The sequence below is a fragment of the Scyliorhinus canicula genome, chromosome 5 (assembly GCF_902713615.1).
Source record: "Scyliorhinus canicula chromosome 5, sScyCan1.1, whole genome shotgun sequence".
Classification (NCBI taxonomy): Eukaryota; Metazoa; Chordata; class Chondrichthyes; order Carcharhiniformes; family Scyliorhinidae; genus Scyliorhinus; species Scyliorhinus canicula.
The window spans coordinates 233,436,284-233,460,476 of record NC_052150.1 but is presented as its reverse complement, the minus strand read 5'-3'; the positions used below and the strand labels follow the sequence as shown (position 1 = coordinate 233,460,476).

Below are 24,193 nucleotides of genomic sequence, written 5' to 3'. Positions count from 1 at the left end.
ATTAATAACATCATAATAATCACTTATTGTCACGAGTAGGCTTCAATGAAGTTACTGTGAAAATCCCCTAGTCGCCACATTCCAGTGCCTGTTTGGGGAGGCTGATACGGGAATTGAACCCACGCTGCTGGCATTATTCTGCATTACAAGGCAGCTGTTTAGCCCACTGTGCTTACCCAGCCCCTAATTCTGTCAGTCACTTGAGCTACCACAGTCTCAAACTCTTCCTTTATTCTGGCTATGAGCACAGGTTTGTCTGAGATACTATATACTGGAACCTTCCATGATGCTGCCAAAACTCTCTGGCTACACGTTTCCTGCATCATCCTCATTATCTTCATGTTCACACCATCAAACATGGGGGACAGCAACGCTTGTGCCTGACTTCCATCTCAAACTGGGATTGGTTTGAAAACGCACCAAACCGAAGGGTTATCTGGATATCGCTCACTGAGCAGACTGATGCTATGGCTGTGCAGACGGCTGACACAAAGGAAGGAACTCAGCTTTGATCATGTTGCAGTTCTTTACACAGTCCAGCACAATTCTCAATGGAACATGCTTGTAGACTCGATGTAACTCATGTAGATATTGTACAGAAACATTTCAGAAACTCCATGTACACCTTCTCATTGTACACACCCACTCCACCCACTCTTCCTCTTTATATCTCTCTTCCCATGTAAACATTCTCTGTCTCCAGGTATATCCACACACTACCTTTCCCCCCCGAGTATGGACACACTCCCTCACTGTATACATTTTGCTTCTCTCCACAGGCACGGAGTTAGTGCAGTCACTCACTGATTTGAGGAGGGTGTCAGAATGTTTCAGTTGTTCCTCACACAGGCTCGATTCCTGCTGAATCTTCAGGATGATCCTTTGGTACCTCTCCAGTCTGTAAAGAGGAAGACAACCAATCAGAAATAATTATCGCTGATTCAATAACAGAATAACTGTCAACTGGGTCCACATACAATGCCCAAGGGCCCGCTCCAGGTGGGAGGCCAGGCCCCGGCACGAGGGAACGGGAGTACTGGAGAGGGGAGAGGGGAAGGGGGACAGCAACCTCCGAGCGGGGAGCCACCGTGCTAGCAGGAAAGCTAGCGAAGGGGGCGCGCAACAGAGCAGGGCCGCAGCGCACCCCCAACAGGGGGGAAGGCGCCAGGCAGGGGAGGGGGGGGATCACCCATCAAAGGTGGGAGAGCAAATGGGGACAGGAATGGGGGAGAGAGGGGCAATGGAGGGGTACACAGGGGTATCCCCGAAAGGGATAGAGCGGGGGGGGGGGGCACTCGGGGGGCGAGAGACCAGGGAGGGGAAATGCAGGGACGAAGGGACAAAAGAGGCCAGAAAGGGAATAGGGCCACAAAGTGCCACAGACAAGGGCTCGAAACAGGGAACTGCTGCAAACACCCACCCAGTACGGTCTGTGGGTGAAGGGGCCCCCCGGAGTGCAGGGGGCTACCCGCGTGGCGGACACACAGTGGACGGCCATGGCGGGTGTCCCCGGGACAAGGGGGAACCCCGGAGCGCAGGGACCCGACCGCATGGGGAGAGCAGTGATAGTGGACATCCTGGACGGCCCCCTAACAAAGGGAAACCCCAGAGGGCAGGGGCGCGTCCACCGGACAAATATGGTTAACCCCACAGGAGCAAGGGGGCAGAAGCCCCCCACCAGAATAGTCACCTGGAACGTAAGGGGACTTAATGGCCCAGTGAAGAGATCTAGAGTCCTCACCCACCTTAGAAACATGAGGGCCGACATAGTCTTCCTCCAAGAGACGCACTTGAGGGAGCAGGACCAACTGCGGGTAAGAAAGGGCTGGGTGGGACAAACCTATCATTCCTGTTATGGGGCAAGGGCCAGGGGGGTGGCGATCCTGATTGGCAAGAGGACAATGTTTAGGGCGACAAAGACGGTTACGGACCCAGGGGGACGGTATGTCATGGTCAGCGGGGCCCTGGATGGGGCGCCGGTAGTTCTAGTTAACGTGTATGCGCCCAACTGGGACGACACGAGCTTCATCCAAAAGACCATGGCAGAAATCCCGGACATAGCGACGCACCGACTAATCATGGGGGGGGGGACTTCAACTGTGTACAGGACCCAACGACGGACAGATCAAACCCCAGAACGGGGAAAACCTCAAACATGGCAAGGGAACTCAGTCACTATATGGAGCAGATGGGAGCAGTAGACCCCTGGAGATTCGCCCACCCGGGGGAGAAAGAATTCTCTTTCTTCTCCCCAGTACACAACGTGTACACCAGAATTGACTTCTTTGTGGTGGGGAAAACGGTGCTTCCAGGGATAGACAAAGTGGAATACTCCGCAATTGTGATATCAGACCACGCTCCACACTACATGGATGTGCGGCTAGAGACGGGAAGGGCCCAGCGCCCCAAATGGAGGTTGGACGGTGCCTTACTAGCTGACAAGGCCTTCAGCGAAAGGATAGCGCGGGCCATAGCGGAGTACACTGAGATCAACCAAAACGGGGAGGTCTCACCCTCCACGTTCTGGGAAGCGCTTAAGGCCGTACTAAGAGGGGAAATCATAGCCTACAAAGCGCAAAGAGATAGGGAGGAAAGGGTGGCTAGGCAGAAGCTGGTCGACTCCATACTGGAGGTAGACCATAAATACTCCGAGGCCCCGACCGTAGAACTCCTGGCGGAGAGGAAAGAATTACAAAGGAACTTTGACCTGCTCTCCACCAGGAAAGCAGTACACCAACTCCGCCAGGCACGCGGGGCCCTATACGAACACGGAGACAAAGCCAGCCGCCTGTTGGCCCACCAGCTGAGAAAGCAGGCAGCCAGCAGAGAAATTGCGCAAATCAGAGATACCAGAGGCACGTTGGAAACAGAACCAGAGAGGATTAACAAAACCTTCAAGGCCTTCTACCAAGAGCTGTACACCTCAGAGCCCCCAACGGGGAAGGCTGGGATGAACCGGTTTCTTGACGGACTGGACATACCAGTTGTGGGAGAGGGCAGAAAACGGGATCTGGAAGCACCACTAGCACTGGGAGAGATCATGGAGAGCATTAGCTCCATGCAGGCGGGGAAGGCGCCGGGACCGGACGGATTCCCGGCGGACTTCTACAAAAAATTTGCGACAGCACTGGCCCCGCACCTGCGGGAGATGTTCACAGACTCGCTAGCTAGGGGCACATTGCCACCCACGTTAGCACAGGCCTCAATCTCGCTGATACCTAAGAAAGACAAAGACCCAACGGAATGTGGGTCATACAGACCCATATCTCTGCTGAATGCAGACGCCAAAATACTGGCCAAAATCCTAGCCAAGAGGCTAGAAGACTGTGTACCTGAGGTGGTCACAGAGGACCAGACGGGCTTTGTCAAAGGTAGACAGCTTACCGCGAACATCAGGCGCCTGCTGAACGTGATAATGACCCCCTCCGGGGAGAGAACACAAGAGGTGATCGTCTCCCTGGACGCAGAAAAGGCCTTCGACAGAGTCGAGTGGAAATACCTCATAGAGGTACTGGAGCGGTTCGGGCTTGGAACAGGGTTCACCGCTTGGGTAAAGCTCCTGTACAACGCACCCATGGCGAGTGTACAGACCAACAATACCAACTCCCAATACTTCCAGCTGCACAGGGGCACCAGACAAGGATGCCCACTGTCCCCGCTGCTGTTCGCACTAGCAATTGAACCGCTAGCAATCGCGCTCAGGGCAGCAAAAAATTGGAGGGGGATCCGAAGGGGAGGTAGAGAGCACAGAGTCTCACTCTATGCGGATGATCTGCTCCTCTATATCTCGGACCCACAAAGCAGCATGGACGGAATCATCGCGCTCCTGAAAGAGTTTGGAGCCTTCTCGGGCTACAAACTCAACATGAGCAAAAGTGAGATCTTCCCAGTACACCCGCAAGGGGGGGGGGGGGGGCAGCACTAAAGGGGCTGCCGTTCAATCAAGCCCGACATAAATTCCGCTACCTGGGGATCCAAATAGCCCATGACTGGAAAGGGATCCACAAATGGAACCTCACCAGCCTGACGGAGGAAGTTAAAAAGGACCTGCAAAGATGGAACACACTCCCGCTCTCCCTCGCGGGGAGAGTTCAGACGATCAAAATGAACGTACTGCCCAGGTTCCTCTTCCTGTTTAGATCCATTCCGATCTACATCCCCAAGGCCTTTTTCAAAGCGCTGGACAAACTCATCATGGCGTTCGTATGGGGGGGTAAAAATGCTAGGATCCCAAAGAAGGTCTTACAAAAAACAAAAACCAGGGGAGGGCTAGCCCTCCCGAATCTACAATTCTACCACTGGGCAGCAACAGCCGAGCGAGTAAGGGGATGGATCCAGGAGCCAGAGGCTGAGTGGGTGCGTGCGGAGGAGGCCTCCTGCATGGGAACCTCCCTCCGGGCCCTCGCCACGGCAGCACTCCCATCCCCACCCAAAAAACACTCCAGCAGCCCAGTGGTGACAGCCACCCTCCAATCCTGGAACCAACTGCGGCAGCAACTTGGCCTGACCAAAATGTCGAACAGGGCTCCCATCTGCAACAACCATAGGTTCACACCAGCACTGACTGACGCCACCTTCAAAAGGTGGAGGCAGGACGGGGGGACACTGACAGTCAGGGACCTATACACGGACGACAGGATCGCAACACTGGACGAACTGACAGAGAAGTTTCAGCTAGCTGGGGGGAACGAGCTACGGTACCTGCAGCTCAAAAACTTCCTACGAAAGGAGACAAGGACGTACCCACAACCGCCACGACAGACACTACTGGAAGACCTACTGGACGCAAGTATCCTAGAGAAAGGGAACTGTAGTGACATGTATGACCGACTGGTAGATAGGGACGACACCGTACTGGACGCAACAAGAAGGAAATGGGAGGACGACCTGGGGATGGAGATAGGGTGGGGACTCTGGAGCGAAGCACTGCATAGGGTCAACTCCACCTCCACGTGCGCAAGGCTCAGCCTGACGCAACTAAAAGTGGTACATAGAGCCCACTTAACAAGAACCCGTATGAGTAGGTTCTTCCCGGAGGTGGAAGACAGATGTGAACGGTGCCAAAGAGGCCCGGCCAACCACGCCCACATGTTCTGGTCTTGCCCCAGACTCGTGGAGTACTGGACAGCCTTCTTCGAGGTTATGTCCAAAGTGGTGGGAGTGAGGGTGGAGCCATGCCCGATAGTGGCGGTCTTCGGGGTTTCAGAACAGCCAGATCTATTCCTGGGGAGGAGGGCGGACGCCCTTGCCTTTGCCTCCCTGATCGCCCGCCGTAGAATCCTGTTTGGCTGGCGGTCAGCAGCACCGCCCAGAGCTGCGGACTGGCTGTCCGACCTCTCGGAATCTCTCCAAATGGAGAAAATCAAATTTGCCATCCGAGGGTCGGACGACGGCTTCCACAGAACGTGGGAGCCATTCATGCAACTGTTCCGGGACCTATTTGTGGCCAATGTACAAGAGGAAGAATAGTCGGGGGAAGGTAGCGGGAGGGGCTACAGGTTCGGTACGGGGGTTCGATGGCTAGCTAAGGCCCAAAACCAAACTAAATAAACATGTTGGGGGGGGGGGGGGGGGGGGGGGGGGGGCGGGCGCAGTTACTACTACGAAGATGCTTACCTGTAAATATGTATGTTAATTTTTGCGTGTTTGTTTGTTGTTTTTTTTTTTTTTGTTCTTTTTCTCTCCTAACAATTTGTAATTTGTTCAATATAAAATATGAAAACTGAATAAAAACATTTATAAAAAAAAAAAAACTGGGTCCACATCTCAACTGAATAGACCAGGGGTGGGCAAACTACGGCCCGCGGGCCGCATGCGGCCCGCCAAAGGTCTTTATGTGGCCCACCAAGTTATTAAAAAAAAAAATTTTTTTTTTAAGGTTAATGTTGGGGGTGGGGGGGGGGGGGGGGGGGGCGCGGGGGGGGGGGGGCTGTTGGGTTACTTACTGGTATAGGGTGGATACGTTGACTTGAGTAGGGTGATCATTGCTCGGCACAACATCGAGGGCCGAAGGGCCTGTTCTGTGCTGTACTGTTCTATGTTCTATATGAGGCGCCCAGAATCATAACCGGGTGAAGTAATTATTTTACTTAATATACTATGCGGCCCTTTAAAATTATGAATTTCTGAATGTGGCCCTTGCACGGAAAAGTTTGCCCACCCCTGGAATAGACCCTCAGCCTGCTCACAGTGAACAGACCCTCAGCCTGTCAGTCTGCTCACAGTGAACAGACCCTCAGCCTGTCAGTCTGCTCACAGTGAACAGACCCTCAGCCTGTCAGTCTGCTCACAGTGAACAGACCCTCAGCCTGTCAGTCTGCTCACAGTGAACAGACCCTCAGCCTGTCAGTCTGCTCACAGTGAACAGACCCTCAGCCTGTCAGTCTGCTCACAGTGAACAGACCCTCAGCCTGTCAGTCTGCTCACAGTGAACAGACCCTCAGCCTGTCAGTCTGCAGTGGAAACCCACGCAGAAACGGGAGAAAGTACTTGGAACTATGACATTGTGGCTATCACAGAAACGTGGTTAAAGGAAGGGAAGGATTGGCAGCTGAATGTTGGAGGATATAGATGCTTCAGGAGAGATAGAGGGGGGTGTAAAAGGGGTGGGGGAGTAGCATTACTGGTTAAGGAGAATATTATAGCCGTACTGAGGGATGACACCTCGGAGGGCTCATACAATGAGGCAATCTGGGTAGAGCTCAGGAACAGGAAGGGGGCAGTCATAATGTTGGGGGTTTGTACTGAAGGGGAATAGAGAACAAAATTAAGAGAACAACATCACCCTCAGGCAGAGCAAAAAAGGTGACGAGTGTGAGAAGGGAGGTGGCCAATGCAGGATTGAGGCTGTTGTACCTAAATGCGCGCAGTATACGGAACAGGGTCAATCAGCTTGTTGCGCACATTGAAATTGGCCGGTACGATGTTGTGGGCATCACAGAGACGTGGCTGCAAGGGGATCAGGGCTGGGATCTAAATATACAGGGATATGTGTCCTATCGAAAGGACAGGCAGATGGGCAAAGGGAGAGGGGTTGCATTGTTAGTAAGGAATGAAGTTAAATCGATAGCAAGGAGCGATATAGGATCAGAAGGCATAGAATCTCTGTGGGGAGAGTTGAGGAATCGCAAAGGTAAAAAGACCCTGATGGGAGTCATGTCCAGGCCCCCGAGCAGTGGTCAGGATGTGGGGCAGAAAATAAATCAGGAGATAGAAAAGGCATGTAAAAAAGGCAACATCACAATGATCATGGGGGGCTTCAACATGCAGGTGGACTGGGAAAACCAGGGAGGGAGTGGATCCCAAGAAAATGAATTTGTGGAATGTCTAAGAGATGGTGTTTTGGAGCAGCTTGTGACAGAGCCGACTAGGGAACAGGCAATTCTGGATTTGATGATGTGTAATGAGGCAGACTTGATTAGGGAACTTAAGGTGAAGGAACCCTTAGGGAGCAGTGACCACAATATGATAGAATTTACCCTGCAGTTTGAGAGGGAGAAGCTGCAATCAGATGTAACGGTATTACAATTGAATATGGGTAACTACAAAGACATGAGGGAGGGGCTGGCCAGAGTTGATTGGAGAAGGAGCCGAGCAGGTAAGACAGTGGAACAGCAATGGCAGGAGGTTTGGGGGTTATTAGGGAGGCACAACAGAAATTCATCCCAAGGAGGAGGAAACATGCTAAGGGGAGGACAAGGCATCCGTGGCTGACGAGGGAATTCAAGGACAGCATAAAAGCTAAACAAAAAGCAGACAAAGTGAGAGGATTAGCGGGAAGCCAGAGGATTGGGAAGCCTTTAAAAGTGAGCAGAGGACAACTAAAAAAGCAATAAGGGGGGGAGAAGATGAAGTCTGAGTGTAAGTTAGCTAGTAATATAAAGGAAGATAGGAAGAGATTTTTCAATATATAAAAGGTAAGAGAGAGGCAAAGATAGACATTGGACCACTGGAAAATGTGGCTGGAGAAGTAATAATAGGAAACAAAGAAATGGCAGAGGAACTGAATAGTTACTTTGCATCAATCTTCACGGTGGAAGACACCAGTGGGATGCCAGAGCTCCAGGAGAATCAGGGGGCAGAGGTGAGTGCAGTGACCATTACTAAGGAGAAGGTTCTGGGGAAACTGAAAGGTCTGACGGTGGATAAGTCACCTGGACCGGATGGACTACACCCCAGGGTTCTAAAGGATATAGCTGAGGATATTGTGGAGGCATTGGTGATGATCTTTCAGGAATCACTGGAGGCAGGAAGGGTCCCAGAGGACTGAAACGTGGCGAATGTAACACCCCTGTTTAAGAAGGGAGGGAGGCAGAAGATGGGAAATTATAGGCCGGTTAGCCTGACTTCGGTCATTGGTAAGATTTTAGAGTCTGTTATTAAAGATGAGATTGCGGAGTACTTGGAAGTGCATGGTAAAATAGGACTGAGTCAGCACGGCTTTGTCAAAGGGAGGTTGTGTCTAACAAATCTGTTAGAGTTCTTTGAGGAGGTAACAGGGAAGTTAGACAAAGGAGAACCAGTGGACATGATTTATTTAGATTTCCAGAAGGCCTTTGACAAGGTGCTGCATAGGAGATTGTTAAATAAGTTAAGAGCCCATGGTGTTCAGGGTAAGATCCTGGCATGGATAGAGGATTGGCTGACTGGCAGAAGGCAGAGAGTGGGGATAAAGGGGTCTTTTTCAGGATGGCAGCCGGTGACTAGTGGTGTACCTCAGGGGTCTGTGCTGGGACCTCAACTTTTCACAATGTACATCAATGACAGTTGTATAGGACTTTGGTTAGGCCACATTTGGAATACTGCGTGCAGTTCTGGTCGCCACATTACCAGAAGGATGCGGATGCTTTGGAGAGGGTGCAGAGGAGGTTCACCAGGATGTTGCCTGGTATGGAGGGTGCTAGGTATGAAGAAAGGTTGAGTAGATTAGGATTGTTTTCGTTGGAAAGACGGAGGTTGAGGGGGGACCTGATTGAGGTCTACAGAATTATGAGACGTATGGACAGGGTGGATAGCAACAAGCTTTTTCCAAGATTGGGGGTGTCAATTACAAGGGGTCACGATTTCAAGGTGAGAGGGGGAAAGTTTAAGGGAGATGTGCGTGGAAAGTTTTTTACGCAGAGGGTGGTGGGTGCCTGGAACGCTTTGCCAGCGGAGGTGGTAGGGGTAGGCGTGATAGCATCATTTAAGAAGCATCTAGACAGGTATATGAACGGGCGGGGAACGGAGGGATGTAGACCTTGGGAAATAGGAGACAGGTTTAGATAAAGGATCTGGATCGGCGCAGGCTGGGAGGGCCGAAGGGCCTGTTCCTGTGCTGTAATTTTCTTTGTTCTTTGTTCTATGATCTGGAAGAAGGAACTGAAGGCACTGTTGCTAAGTTTGCAGATGATACAAAGATCTGTAGAGGGACAGGTAGTATTGAGGAAGCAAGGGGGCTGCAGAAGGATTTGGACAGGCTAGGAGGGTGGGCAATGAAGTGGCAAATGGAATACAATGTGGAAAAGTGTGAGGTTATGCACTTTGGAAGGAGAAATTTAGATACAGACTATTTTCTAAATGGGGAAATGCTAAGGAAATCAGAAGCACAAAGGGACTTGGGAGTCCTTGTTCACGATTCTCTTAAGGTTAATGTACAGGTTCAGTCGGAGGTTAGAAAGGCAAATGCAATGTTAGCATTCATGTCGAGAGGGCTAGAATACAAGACCAGGGATGTACTTCTGAGGCTGTATAAGGCTCTGGTCAGACCCCATTTGGAGTATTGTGAACAGTTTTGGGCCCCGTATCTAAGGAAGGATGTGCTGGCCTAGGAAAGGGTCCAGAGGAGGTTCACAAGAATGATCCCTGGAATGAAGAGCTTGTCGTATGAGGAACGGTTGAGGACTCTGGGTCTGTACTCGTTGGAGTTTAGAAGGATGAGGGGGGATCTTTTTGAAACTTACAGGATACTGCGAGGTCTGGATAGAGTGGACGTGGAGAGGATGTTTTCACCTGAAGGAAAAACTAGAACCGGAGGACACAATCTCAGACTAAAGGGACGATCCTTTAAAACAGAGATGAGGAGGAATTTCTTCAGCCAGAGGGTGGTGAATCTGTGGAACTCTTTGCTGCAGAAGGCTGTGGAGGCCAAATCACTGAGTGTCTTTAAGACAGAGATAGATCGGTTCTTGATTAATAAGGGAATCAGGGGTTATGAGAGAAGGCGGGAGAATAGGGATGAGAAAATATCCGCCATGATTGAATGGCGGAGCAGACTCGATGGGCTGAGTGGCCTAATTCTGCTCCTTTTTCTTATGGTCTTATGGATGAAGGGATATGGGGGAAAGTGGGATCAGGGTATTAGAACATAGAACATTACAGCGCAGTACAGGCCCTTCGGCCCTCGATGTTGTGCCGACCTGTGAAACCCCTCTAAAGCCCATCTACACTATTCCCTTATCGTCCATATGCCTATCCAATGACCATTTGAATGCGTTTAGTATTGACGAGTCCACTACTGTTGCAGGCAGGTCATTCCACGTCCTTACTACTCTCTGAGTAAAGAACCTACCTCTGACATCTGTCCTGTATCTATCTCCCCTCAATTTAAAGCTATATTGAACTTGATGCTCAGCCATGATCATCAAAATTGGTGGCAGTCCGGAGAAGGTTCACTGGGTTCATCCTGGGAATGGAGGAATTTTCTTGTGAGACGTTGAGTGAGCTTTGTGCACAAGCAGGAGAGAGAGAGCACATCCTGAGTCATCGGACTCGAAACGTTCGCTCTTTTCTCTCCCTGCAGTTGCTGCCAGACCTGCTGAGATTTTCCAGCATTTTCTCTTTGGAGCAGATCCTGAGGCAGGGTGAATGTGGGTATTGGGAAGTTGGAGCCTGCAGGGTGGAAATGAAAAGTCTTTCTCTTTAATTGTTGTAAGTTCAGGAGTCTAGTTAAAAGGTTGATAAAGCAGCTGACTGAATAACAGTTAACTATCAATCACTGAAGACTGATTAAGGCCTCAATTAGTGCAGACTATTGCTGAACTTTAACTGGTGTGTGAGTAATGGGGCGGTGGTGGTGTTGTATCATCACTGGAATAATAAAACAGGGTGGCACAGTGATTAGCACTGTGATCTTATCGCTCCAGTGTCCCGGGTTCAATTCCAGCCTCGGATGACTGTCTGTGTGGAGTCTGCACGTTCTCCCCATGTCTGCGTGGGTTTCCTCCGGGTGCTCCGGTTTCCTCTCACAGTCCAAAGACGTGCAGGTTCGGTGGATTGGTTGTGCTAAATTGCACCTTAAGTGTCCAAATGTTAGGTGGGTTATGGGGATAGGATGGAGGTGTGGGCTTGGGTAGGGTGCTCTTTCCAAGGGGCAGTGAAGACTCGATGGGCCGAATGGCCTCCTTCTGCATTGTAAATTCTATGATTCCATGAATCAACTAGAAACCCAGAATAACATTCTGGGGATCGAATTCAAATCTCGCCATTGCAGATAGTGAAATTTGAATTCAATAAAATATCTGGAATTAAGCCTAATGATGACCTTTGTCATTGACAATGAAACCATTGTCGATTGTCGCTAAAACCCAGCTGGTTCAATAATGTCCTTGAGGGAAGGAAATCTGCCGTCCTTACCTGGCCTGGCCTACATGTGACTCCAGACCCACAGCAATGTGGGTGACTCTTAACTGCCCCCTCAAGGGCAATTAGGGTTGGGCAATAAATACTGGCACAACCTGCGTTGCCCATATCCCATGAATGAGTAAAAATAAAAGATCAGCTCACCTACGAGAACAACGAGTAGAAATACAGGAGCGGAGAGAGAGACACAGCCAGAGTGTGGATACAGGAAATTTGGAATACAACGACACTTTAACAGAGACTGACTGATCATTGCCCTGCTGTAGCAGGAGAGACAACAAGGAAGAGAGCAGATTGGTAAGGTCGGCTGAGTATTTACTACTTTTATCACTGATTGTTGGAAAGGTTGTTTTGTGGTTTATAGTTTGTATGGACGATATTCTGGAGTAACGAGGCCTGGGACAGAAGGACTTCGGGGTAATTGATATTATTTGATATTAAGCATCTTCCGAAGGTTTAATTTAAAGGGGTAAGACCTGACAGGAAAGCTCAAAGCAGTGTGTGCTCCCTATGGGAAGTCAGGAACATTTCCAGTTCCCGGGACCAGCATGTGTACAGGAAGTGTCTCCAGCTGCAGATCCTGGAAGCCCGGGTTTCGGAGCTGGCGTAGCGGCTGGAGACACTGTGGAGCATCCACGAGGGGGAGAATGTAGAGAGATGGTCACACCGCAGGCTCAGACTCCGCAGGCAGGAAGGGAATGGGTGACCACCAGAGCAAGAGAGCGAGGCAGGTAGGGCAGGAATCTCCTGTGGCCATTCCCCTGCAGAACAGATATACTTGAGTTTAAGACTAGGGAGGTTATGCTGCAATTGTATAAGGTGTTAGTGAAGCCACACCTGGAGTATTGTGTTCAGTTTTGGTCTCCTTACCTGAGAAAGGACGTACTGGCACTCGAGGGTGTGCAGAGGAGATTCACTAGGTTAATCCCAGAGCTGAAGGGGTTGGATTATGAGGAGAGGTTGAGTAGACTGGGATTGTACTCGTTGGAATTTAGAAGGATGAGGGGGGATCTCATAGGAACATTTAAAATTATGAAGGGAATAGATAGGATAGATGCGGGCAGGTTGTTTCCACTGGCAGGTGACAGAAGAACTAGGGGACATAGCCTCAAAATAAGGGGAAGTAGATTTAGGACTGAGTTTAGGAGGAACTTCTTCACCCAAAGGGTTGTGAATCTATGGAATTCCTTGCCCAGTGAAGCAGTTGAGGCTCCTTCATTACATGTTTTTAAGGTAAAGATAGATAGTTTTTTGAAGAATAAAGGGATTAAGGGTTATGGTGTTCGGGCCGGAAAGTGGAGCTGAGTCCACAAAAGATCAGCCATGATCTAATTGAATGGCGGAGCAGGCTCGAGGGGCCAGATGGCCGACTCCTGCTCCTAGTTCTTATGTTATTATGTTATTATGTTATGTTACCGTTTTGGATCCTGTTGAGGGGAATGGCCGACTCCGGGGAAAGCAGCAACAGACAGATTTGTTGCACCACGATTGGTTCTGCTGCAGAGGGGAGGGGTGATAAGAGTGACAGTGCAATAGTTATTGGGGATTACATTGTCAGGGGAATAGACAGGTGTTTCTGTGGCTGTAAATCAGACTCCAGGATGTTATGTTGCCTCCCTGGTGCTAGGGTCAAGGATGTCTCGGAGCGGGTACAGGATATTCTGGAGTGAGAGGGTGAACAGCCAGTGGTCGTGGTACACAACGCTACCAACAACACTGGTTTAAAAAAAGGTAGTGATGAGGTCTTAAAAGCAGAATGTCGGGAGTTAGGAAGAAAGTTGAGAAGTTGGAGCTCAAAGGTAGTGATGTCTGGATTACGCCCAGTGCCACGTGCTCGTCAGAGTAGAAATAGAAGGATGTATCGGATAAATACGTGGCTGAAGGGATGGTGTCAAGGGGAGGGTTTCAGATTCCTGGGACATTGGAACCGGTTCTTGGGAGGCGGGACCTGTACAAACCGAGAGTAGCACAGTGGTTAGCACTGCTGCGTCACAGCGGCAGGGACCCGGGTTCAATTCCGACCTTGGGTGACAGTCTGTGTGGAGTATGCACTTTCTCCCCGTGTCTGCGTGGTTTCCTCTACTTTTGACTGTGGGAGGAAACCGGAGCACCCGGAGGAAACCCACACAGACACGGGGAGAACGTGCAGACTCCACGCAAACAGTCACCCAAGGGTGGAATTGAACCTGGGTCCCTGGCAGTGCTAACCACTGTGCAACCGTGCTGCCCTTAAAAAGGGAAAACAGGGAATTATAGACCAGTAAACCTGACGTCGATAGTGGGGAAAACGCTTGAATCCATTATCAAAGATTTTATAGCGGAGCACTTAGAAAGCAGTGGCAGGATCAGTCAGAGTCAGCATGGATTTATGAAGGGAAAATCATGCCAGACAAATCTGCTGGAATTCTTCGAGGAGCAGCAGGGTAGCATGGTGGTTAGCATAAATGCTTCACAGCTCCAGGGTCCCAGGTTTGATTCCCGGCTGGGTCACTGTCTGTGTGGAGTCTGCACGTCCTCCCCCTGTGTGCGTGGGTTTCCTCCAGGTGCTCCGGTTTCCTCCCACAGTCCAAAGATGTGCGGGTTAGGTGGATTGGCCATGCTAAATTGCCCGTAGTGTCCTAATAAAAGTAAGGTAAGGGGGGGGTTGTTGGGTTACGGGTATAGGGTGGATACGTGGGTTTGAGTAGGGTGATCATGGCTCGGCACAACATTGAGGGCCGAAGGGCCTGTTCTGTGCTGTACTGTTCTATGTTCTATGTTCTATGTAACTAGTAGAGTTGATGAGGGGGAGCCAGTCGATGTGGTATATTTGGACTTTCAGAGGCATTTGAAAAAAGTCCCGCATAAGAGATTATTGTGCAAAATTAAAGTGCATGGGATTGGGGGGGGAAATGTATTGAGGTGGATAGAAAACTGGTTGGCAGAGAGGAAGCAAAGAGTGGGGATTAATGGATCCTTTTCAAATTGGCAGGCAGTAACCAGTGGGGTACCACAGGGATCGGTGCTGGGACCCCAGCTATTCACAATATATATTAATGATTTGGATGAGGGAACAAAATGTAACATCTCAAAGTTTGCAGATGTTACAAAGTTGGGTGGGAGGGTGAGCTGTGGGGAGGATGCAGAGATCCTTCAGTGGGATTTGGACAGGCTGAGTGAGTGGGCACATGCATGGCAGATGCAGTATAATGTGGATAAGTGGGAGGTTATTCATTTTGGAAGCAAAAACAGGAAGGCAGATTACTACCTGAATGGTTGTAAATTAGGAGAGGGGAGTGTGCAGCGGGACCTGGGTGTCCTTGTGCACCAGTCGCTGAAGGTAAGCATGAAGGTGCAGCAGGCGGTAAAGAAGGCTAATGGAATGTTGGCCTTCATTGCGAGAGGTTTCGAGTATAGAAGCAGGGATGTGTTGCTGCAATTATACAGGGCCTTGGTGAGGCCACACCTAGAGTATTGTGGGCAGTTTTGGTCTCCTTCTCTGAGGAAGGATGTTCTTGTTCTCGAGGGAGTGCAGCGAAGGTTTACCAGATTGATTCCAGGGATGGCAGGACTGTCATATGAGGAGAGATTGACTAGGTTGGGATTGTTCTTGCTGGAGTTCAGAAGAATGAGGGGGGATGTCAAAGAGACGTATAAAATTCTAACAGGACTAGACAGGGTAGATGCAGGGAAGATGTTACTAATGATGGGTGTGTCCAGAACCAGGGGTCACAGTCTGAGGATTCTGGGTAAACCATTTCGGACAGAGATAAGGAGACATTTCTTCACACAGAGTGGGGAGCCTGTGGAATTCATTACCACAGGAAGTAGTTGAGCACAAAACATTGCATGTTTCAAGAAGCAGTTAGATGTGGCACTGAGGGTGAAGGGGATTATGGGAAATGGGGAACGATCATGATGGTTTATGGAGGGGCTGGTTTAGCACATTGGGCTAAATCGCTGGCTTTGAAAGCAGAGCAAGCAGGCCAGCAGCACGGTCCAATTCCCATACCAGCCTCCCCGAACAGGCGCCGGAATGTGGCGACTAGGGGCTTTTCACAGTAACTTCATTGAAGCCTACTCGTGACAATAAGCGATTTTCATTTCATTTCATTTCAGGAGCAGGCACGAAGGGCTGAATGGCCTCCTCCTGCTCTTATCTTCTATGTTTCCTTGTAAGCCATGGATTGGCTACAATTCCCTATCTACGCTTTCCCACTGTGAGGAGGGGGGATGGGACTGTCCCATTGGGGGGAGGGGAGACTGCCCCACTGTGAGGAGGGGGGACGGGACTGTCCCATTGGGGGGAGGGCAGACTGTCCAACTGTGAGGAGGGGGGGGCATTCCCACTGTGAGGAGGGGGCAGGGGGACTGTGGAGATGGGGGACTGTCCCACTGTGAGGAGGGGGAGGGGGGACTGTCCCACTGGGGGGGAGGGGGAATGGGGGACTTTCCAACTGGGGGGAGGGGGGACAGTCATACTGTGAGGAGGGGGGACTGTCCCACTGTGAGGAGGGGGGACTGTCCCACTGGGGGGAGGGGGACATTCCCACTGTGAGGAGGGGAGACTGTCCCACTGAGGAGGGGGGAGGGGATATTCCCACTGTGAGAGGGGAGGGATAACTTTCCCACTGTAAATATGGGGGTGGGATTAGATTGGGATTGATACAGGGCTATGGGGAGAGAGTGGGGCAGTGGGATTAGTTTGGGGATTGATACAGGGCTATGGGGAGAGAGTGGGGCAGTGGGATTAGTTTGGGGATTGATACAGGGCTATGGGGAGAGCGGGACAGTGGGATTAGTTTGGGGATTGATACAGGGCTATGAGGATACAGTGGGGCAGCGAGATTAGTTTGGGACTGATAAAGGGCGAGGGGGAGAGAGTGGGGCAGTGGAATTAGTTTGGGGATTGATACAGGGCTATGGAGAGAGAGTGGGGCAGTGGGATTAGTTTGGGGATTTATACAGGGCTATGGGGAGAGAGTGGGGCAGTGAGATTAGTTTCGGATTGATATAGGGCTATGGGGAGAGTGGGGCAGTGGGATTAGTTTGGGGATTGATACAGGGCTATGTGGAGAGAGTGGAATTAGTTTGGGGATTGATACAGGGTGTGGGGAGAGTGTGGGGCAGTGGGATTAGTTTGGGATTGATACAGGGCTATGGGGAGAGAGTGGGGCAGTGGGATTAGTTTGGGATTGATACAGGGCTACGGGGAGAGAGTGGGGCAGTGGGATTAGTTTGGGATTGATACAGGGCGATGGGGAGAGCGGGACAGTGGGATTAGTTTGGGATTGATACTGGGCTATGGAGAGAGAGTGGGGCAGTGGGATTAGTTTGGGATTGATACAGGGCTATGGAGAGAGAGTGGGGCAGTGGGATTAGTTTGAGATTGACACAGGGCTATGGTGAGAGAGTGGGGCAGTGGCACTAGTTTGGGGATTGATACAGGGCTATGGGGAGAGAGTGGGGCAGTGGGATTAGTTTGGGGATTGATACAGGGCTATGGGGAGAGCGTGGGGCAGTGGGATTAGTTTGGGGATTGATACAGGGATATGGGGACAGAGCGGGACAGTGGGATTAGTTTGGGAATGACACAGGGCTATGGGGAGAGAGCGGGGCAGTGGGATTAGTTTGGGATTGATACAGGGCTATGGGGAGAGAGAGGGGCAGTGGGATTAGTTTGCGAATCGATACAGGGCAATGGGGAGAGTGGGGCAGTGGGATTAGTTTGGGATTGATACAGGGCTATGGGGAGAGTGTCAGGCAGTGGGATTAGTTTGGGGATTGATACAGAGCTATGGAGAGAGAGTGGGGCAGTGGGATTAGTTTGGGGATTGATACAGGGCTATGGAGAGAGAGCGGGACAGTGGGATTAGTTTGGGGATTGATACAGGACTATGGGGAGAGTGTGGGGCTGTGGGATTAGTTTGGTGATTGATACAGGGCAATGGGGAGAGTGGGGCAGTGGGATTAGTTTGGCATTGATTCAGGGCGATGAGGAGAGCGGGACAGTGAGATTAGTTTGGGGATTGATACAGGGCTATGGGGGGAGAGTGGGGCAGTGGGATTAGTTTGGGGATTGATACAGGGCTATGGGGAGAGAGCGGGGCAGTGGGATTAGTTTGGAGATTGATACAGGGCTGTTGGAGAGAGCGGGACAGTGGGATTAGTTTGGGGATTGATACAGGGCTATGAGGATACAGTGGGGCAGCGAGATTAGTTTGGGACTGATAAAGGGCTATGACGATACAGTGGGGCAGTGAGATTAGTTTGGGATTGATACAGGGCTCTGGGCAGAGAGTGGGGCAGTGGGATTAGTTTGCGGATTGATACAGGGCTATGGGCAGAGAGAGGGGCAGTGGGATTAGTTTGGGATTGATACAGGGCTATGGAGAGAGAGTGGGGCAGTGGGATTAGTTTGGGGATTGATACAGGGCTATGGGGAGAGAGCGGGGCAGTGGGATTAGTTTGGGGATTGATACAGGGCTATCGGGAGTGAGTGGGGCAGTGGGATTAGTTTGGGGATTGATACAGGGCTATCGGGAGTGAGTGGGGCAGTGGGATTAGTTTGGGGATTGATACAGGGCTATTGGGAGAGAGTGTGGCAGTGGGATTAGTTTGGGATTGACACAGGGCTATGGGGAGAGAGCGGGGCAGTGGGATTAGTTTGGGGATTGATACAGGGATATGGGGAGAGAGCGGGGCAGTGGGATTAGTTTGGGAATGACACAGGGCTATGGGGAGAGAGCGGGGCAGTGGGATTAGTTTGGGGATTGACACAGGGCTATGGGGAGAGAGTGGGGCAGTGGGATTAGTTTGGGATTGACACAGGGTTATGGGGAGAGGGCAGGGCAGTGGGATTAGTTTGGGGATTGATACAGGGCTATGGGGAGAGGGCAGGAGAGTGGGATTAGTTTGGCAATGCGAGATCAAGGATCCAGCAGACAGAATGAGCTGTGGCATTTGTTCCACATCTGGAAGTGGATTGAGCATTTTCAGGATGTTTATGGAGTGCGGAGATACATGCATACCTTTCAAATTCACTGCGGAGAACTCGCTCCCTCTCGAGAATTGAGACGTGCAGTTTACCCCATTCCTTCTCCACATCAATGGGGTGGTACCCAACAGGAACCTTCAAATAACCTTCCTGGACAGCACCCTAAAAAACACACGGAGCAAGAGTCACCGACACACAGGGACAGAGAGGGGAAGTCGGGGACAGAGAGGGGAAGTCGGGGACAGAGAGGGGAGTCGGGGGCAGAGGGAGGTTCGGGGACAGAGGGGGGTTCGGGGACAGAGGGGGGGCAGAGGGGTGGAGTCGGGGGCAGAGGGGTGGAGTCGGGGGTCAGAGGGGGGTGTCGGGGGTCAGAGGGGGGGTGTCGGGGGTCAGAGGGGGGGTGTCGGGGGTCAGAGGGGGGGGAGTCGGGGGTCAGAGGGGCGGGAGTCGGGGTCAGAGAGGGGGAGTCGGGGTCAGAGAGGGGGAGTCGGGGTCAGAGGGGGGAGTCGGGGTCAGAGGGGGGGGTCGGGGACAGAGGGGGACAGGGGGGGGGCGGGGGTAGAGGGGGAATCGGGGCAAGAGGGGGGGAGTCGGGGCAAGAGGGGGGGAGTCGGGGCAAGAGGAGGGGAGTCGGGGTCAGAGGGGGGGAGTCGGGGTCAGAGGGGGGAGAGTCGGGGTCAGAGGGGGGAGTCGGGGGCAGAGGGAGGTTCGGGGACAGAGGGGGGTTCGGGGACAGAGGGGGGGCAGAGGGGTGGAGTCGGGGGCAGAGGGGGGAGGTCGGGGTCAGAGGGGGGAGGTCGGGGTCAGAGGGGGGAGGTCGGGGTCAGAGGGGGGAGGTCGGGGTCAGAGGGGGGAGGTCGGGGTCAGAGGGGGGAGTCGGGGGCAGAGGGAGGTTCGGGGACAGAGGGGGGTTCGGGGACAGAGGGGGGGCAGAGGGGTGGAGTCGGGGGCAGAGGGGGGGTGTCGGGGGTCAGAGGGGGGTGTCGGGGGTCAGAGGGGGGGTGTCGGGGGTCAGGGGGGGAGTCGGGGGTCAGAGGGGGGGAGTCGGGGGTCAGAGGGGCGGGTGTCGGGGTCAGAGAGGGGGAGTCGAGGTCAGAGGGGGGAGTCGGGGTCAGAGGGGGGGTCGGGGACAGCGGGGGACAGGGGGGCGGGGGTAGAGGGGGAGCGGGGGCAGAGGGGGGAGTCGGGGCAAGAGGGGGGAGTCGGGGCAAGAGGGGGGGAGTCGGGGCAAGAGGGGGGGAGTCGGGGTCAGAGGGGGGGAGTCGGGGTCAGAGGGGGGGGAGTCGGGGTCAGAGGGGGGGAGTCGGGGTCAGAGGGGGGGGAGTTGGGGTCAGAGGGGGGGGTGTCGGGGTCAGAGGGGGGGAGTCGGGGTCAGAGGGGGGGGAGTCGGGGTCAGAGGGGGGGAGTCGGGGTCAGAGGGGGGGAGTCGGGGTCAGAGGGGGGGAGTCGGGGTCAGAGGGGGGGAGTCGGGGTCAGAGGGAGGGGAGTCGGGGTCAGAGGGGAGGAGGTCGGGGACAGAGGGGGGAGGTCGGGGACAGAGGGGGGAGGTCGGGGACAGAGGGGGGAGGTCGGGGACAGAGGGGGGAGGAGGTCGGGGACAGAGGGGGGGGAGGTCGGGGACAGAGGGGGGAGGTCGGGGTCAGAGGGGGAGGAGGTCGGGGACAGAGGGGGGAGGTCGGGGGCAGAGGGGGGAGGTCGGGGGCAGAGGGGGGAGGTCGGGGTCAGAGGGGGGAGGTCGGGGTCAGAGGGGGGAGGTCGGGGTCAGAGGGGGGAGGTCGGGGTCAGAGGGGGGAGGTCGGGGTCAGAGGGGGGAGGTCGGGGTCAGAGGGGGGAGTCGGGGGCAGAGGGGGGTCAGAGGGGGGGGAGGTCGGGGTCAGAGGGGGGGAGGTCGGGGTCAGAGGGGGGGGGGAGGTCGGGGACAGAGGGGGGAGTCGGGGACAGAGGGGGGAGTCGGGGGCAGAGGGGGGAGTCGGGGGCAGAGGGGGGAGTCACCGACACATTATCTAAAAGAGGGAAATCCTCACCTCCAGATTTTTATAGAGAGTTTTGCTTCGGTTTTTCTCGATCTCTCTGCTGGGTAGATCGGATTCTTTAAATTTCAGGAACTGTCGCCATATAACCTGTAACAATCAAAGAATAAACCCGTCACGCAGCAGCTGACCAATACTAACAGACATTGGGCTGGGTACAGTATTACAGACAGCGGGCTGGGTACAGTATTACAGACAGCGGGCTGGGTACAGTATTACAGACAGCGGGATAGTGTACAGATACTAACAGACAGCGGGCTGGGTACAGTATTACAGACAGCGGGCTGGGTACAGTATTACAGACAGTGGGATAGTGTACAGATACTGACAGACACCGGGCTGGGTACAGTATTACAGACAGCGGGCTGGGTACAGTATTACAGACAGTGGGATAGTGTACAGATACTAACAGACATCGGGCTGGGTACAGTATTACAGACAGCGGGCTGGGTACAGTATTACAGACAGCGGGATAGTGTACGGATACTGACAGACATCGGGCTGGGTACAGTATTACAGACAGCGGGCTGGGTAAAGTATTACAGACAGCGGGATAGTGTACGGATACTAACAGACATCAGGCTGGGTACAGTATTACAGACAGTGGGATAGTGTACGGATACTGACAGACAGCGGGCTGGGTACAGTATTACAGACAGCGGGATAGTGTACGGATACTGACAGGAACCGGGATGGGTACAGTATTACAGACAGCGGGATAGTGTACGGATACCGACAGGCACCGGGCTGGGTACAGTATTACAGACAGCGGGCTGGGTACAGTATTACAGACAGCGGGATAGTGTACGGATACTGACAGACATCGGGCTGGGTACAGTATTACAGACAGCGGGATAGTGTACGGATACTGACAGACATCGGGCTGGGTACAGTATTACAGACAGCGGGATAGTGTACGGATACTAACAGACATCGGGCTGGGTACAGTATTACAGACAGCGGGATAGTGTACGGATACTGACAGACACCGGGCTGGGTACAGTATTACAGACAGTGGGATAGCGTACGGATACTGACAGACATCGGGCTGGGTACAGTATTACAGACAGCGGGATAGTGTACGGATACTGACAGACACCAGGCTGGGTACAGTATTACAGACAGCGGGATAGTGTACGGATTCTAACAGACATCGGGCTGGGTACAGTATTACAGACAGCGGGATAGTGTACGGATACTGACAGACATCGAGCTGGGTACAGTATTACAGACAGCAAGCTGGGTACAGTTTTACAGACAGCGGGATAGTGTACGGATACTAACAGACATCGGGCTGGGTACAGTATTACAGACAGTGGGATAGTGTACGGATACTAACAGACATCGGGCTGGATACAGTATTACAGACAGCGGGCTGGGTACAGTATTACAGACAGCGGGCTGGGTACAGTTTTACAGACAGCGGGATAGTGTACGGATACTAACAGACATCGGGCTGGGTACAGTATTACAGACAGCGGGCTGGGTACAGTATTACAGACAGTGGGATAGTGTACGGATACTAACAGACATCGGGCTGGGTACAGTATTACAGACAGTGGGATAGTGTACGGATACTGACAGGCATCAGGCTGGGTACAGTATTACAGACAGCGGGATAGTGTACGGATACTGACAGACACCGGGCTGGGTACAGTATTACAGACAGCGGGATAGTGTACGGATACTGACAGACACCGGGCTGGGTACAGTATTACAGACAGTGGGATAGTGTACGGATTCTAACAGACATCGGGCTGGGTACAGTATTACAGACAGCAAGCTGGGTACAGTATTACAGACAGCGGGATAGTGTACGGATACTAACAGACATCGGGCTGGGTACAGTATTACAGACAGCGGGATGGTGTACGGATACTGACAGACATCGGGCTGGGTACAGTATTACAGACAGCGGGATAGTGTACGGATACTAACAGACATCGGGCTGGGTACAGTATTACAGACAGCGGGATAGTGTACGGATACTGACAGACATCGGGCTGGGTACAGTATTACAGACAGCGGGATAGTGTACGGATACTAACAGACATCGGGCTGGGTACAGTATTACAGACAGTGGGATAGTGTACGGATACTGACAGACATCGGGCTGGGTACAGTATTACAGACAGCGGGCTGGGTACAGTATTACAGACATCGGGCTGGGTACAGTATTACAGACAGTGGGATAGTGTACGGATACCGACAGGTATCAGGCTGGGTACAGTATTACAGACAGCGGGATGGTGTACGGATACTGACAGACAGCGGGCTGGGTACAGTATTACAGACAGTGGGATAGTGTACGGATACTGACAGACAGCGGGCTGGGTACAGTATTACAGACAGCGGGATAGTGTACGGATACTAACAGACATCGGGCTGGGTACAGTATTACAGACAGCGGGCTGGGTACAGTATTACAGACAGCGGGATAGTGTACGGATACTAACAGACATCGGGCTGGGTACAGTATTACAGACAGCGGGCTGGGTACAGTATTACAGACAGCGGGATAGTGTACGGATACTAACAGACATCGGGCTGGGTACAGTATTACAGACAGCGGGCTGGGTACAGTATTACAGACAGCGGGATAGTGTACGGATACTAACAGACATCGGGCTGGGTACAGTATTACAGACATCGGGCTGGGTACAGTATTACAGACATCGGGCTGGGTACAGTATTACAGACAGCGGGCTGGGTACAGTATTACAGACAGCGGGATAGTGTACGGATACTAACAGACATCGGGCTGGGTACAGTATTACAGACAGCGGGCTGGGTACAGTATTACAGACAGCGGGCTGGGTACAGTATTACAGACAGCGGGATAGTGTACGGATACTAACAGACATCGGGCTGGGTACAGTATTACAGACAGCGGGCTGGGTACAGTATTACAGACAGCGGGCTGGGTACAGTATTACAGACAGCGGGCTGGGTACAGTATTACAGACATCGGGCTGGGTACAGTATTACAGACAGCGGGATAGTGTACGGATACTAACAGACATCGGGCTGGGTACAGTATTACAGACAGCGGGATAGTGTACGGATACTAACAGACATCGGGCTGGGTACAGTATTACAGACAGCGGGATAGTGTACGGATACTAACAGGCACCGGGCTGGGTACAGTATTACAGACAGCGGGATAGTGTACGGATACTAACAGGCAGCGGGCTGGGTACAGTATTACAGACAGCGGGATAGTGTACGGATACTAACAGGCATCGGGCTGGGTACAGTATTACAGACAGTGGGATAGTGTACGGATACTGACAGACACCGGGCTGGGTACAGTATTACAGACAGCGGGCTGGGTACAGTATTACAGACAGCGGGCTGGGTACAGTATTACAGACAGCGGGATAGTGTACGGATACTGACAGGCACCGGGCTGGGTACAGTATTACAGACAGTGGGATAGTGTACGGATACTAACAGGCATCGGGCTGGGTACAGTATTACAGACAGTGGGATAGTGTACGGATACTGACAGACATCGGGCTGGGTACAGTATTACAGACAGCGGGATAGTGTACGGATACCGACAGGC

The 24,193-nt window shown here is 52.5% G+C and overlaps 1 protein-coding gene across 1 annotated transcript in view; it reads right to left on the bottom strand.

Moving 5' to 3' along the window:
- Positions 1-24,193, bottom strand: part of LOC119965738 (plectin-like) — a 192,050-nt gene that overhangs the window by 12,509 nt on the left and 155,348 nt on the right. Inside the window, exons 7-9 of the mRNA XM_038796501.1 lie at positions 20,620-20,715; positions 18,630-18,757; positions 805-898 (exon numbers count right to left, since the gene is read on the bottom strand). Coding sequence (XP_038652429.1) covers positions 805-898; positions 18,630-18,757; positions 20,620-20,715 — 318 coding nt within the window. The remainder of the gene's footprint in view (positions 1-804; positions 899-18,629; positions 18,758-20,619; positions 20,716-24,193) is intronic.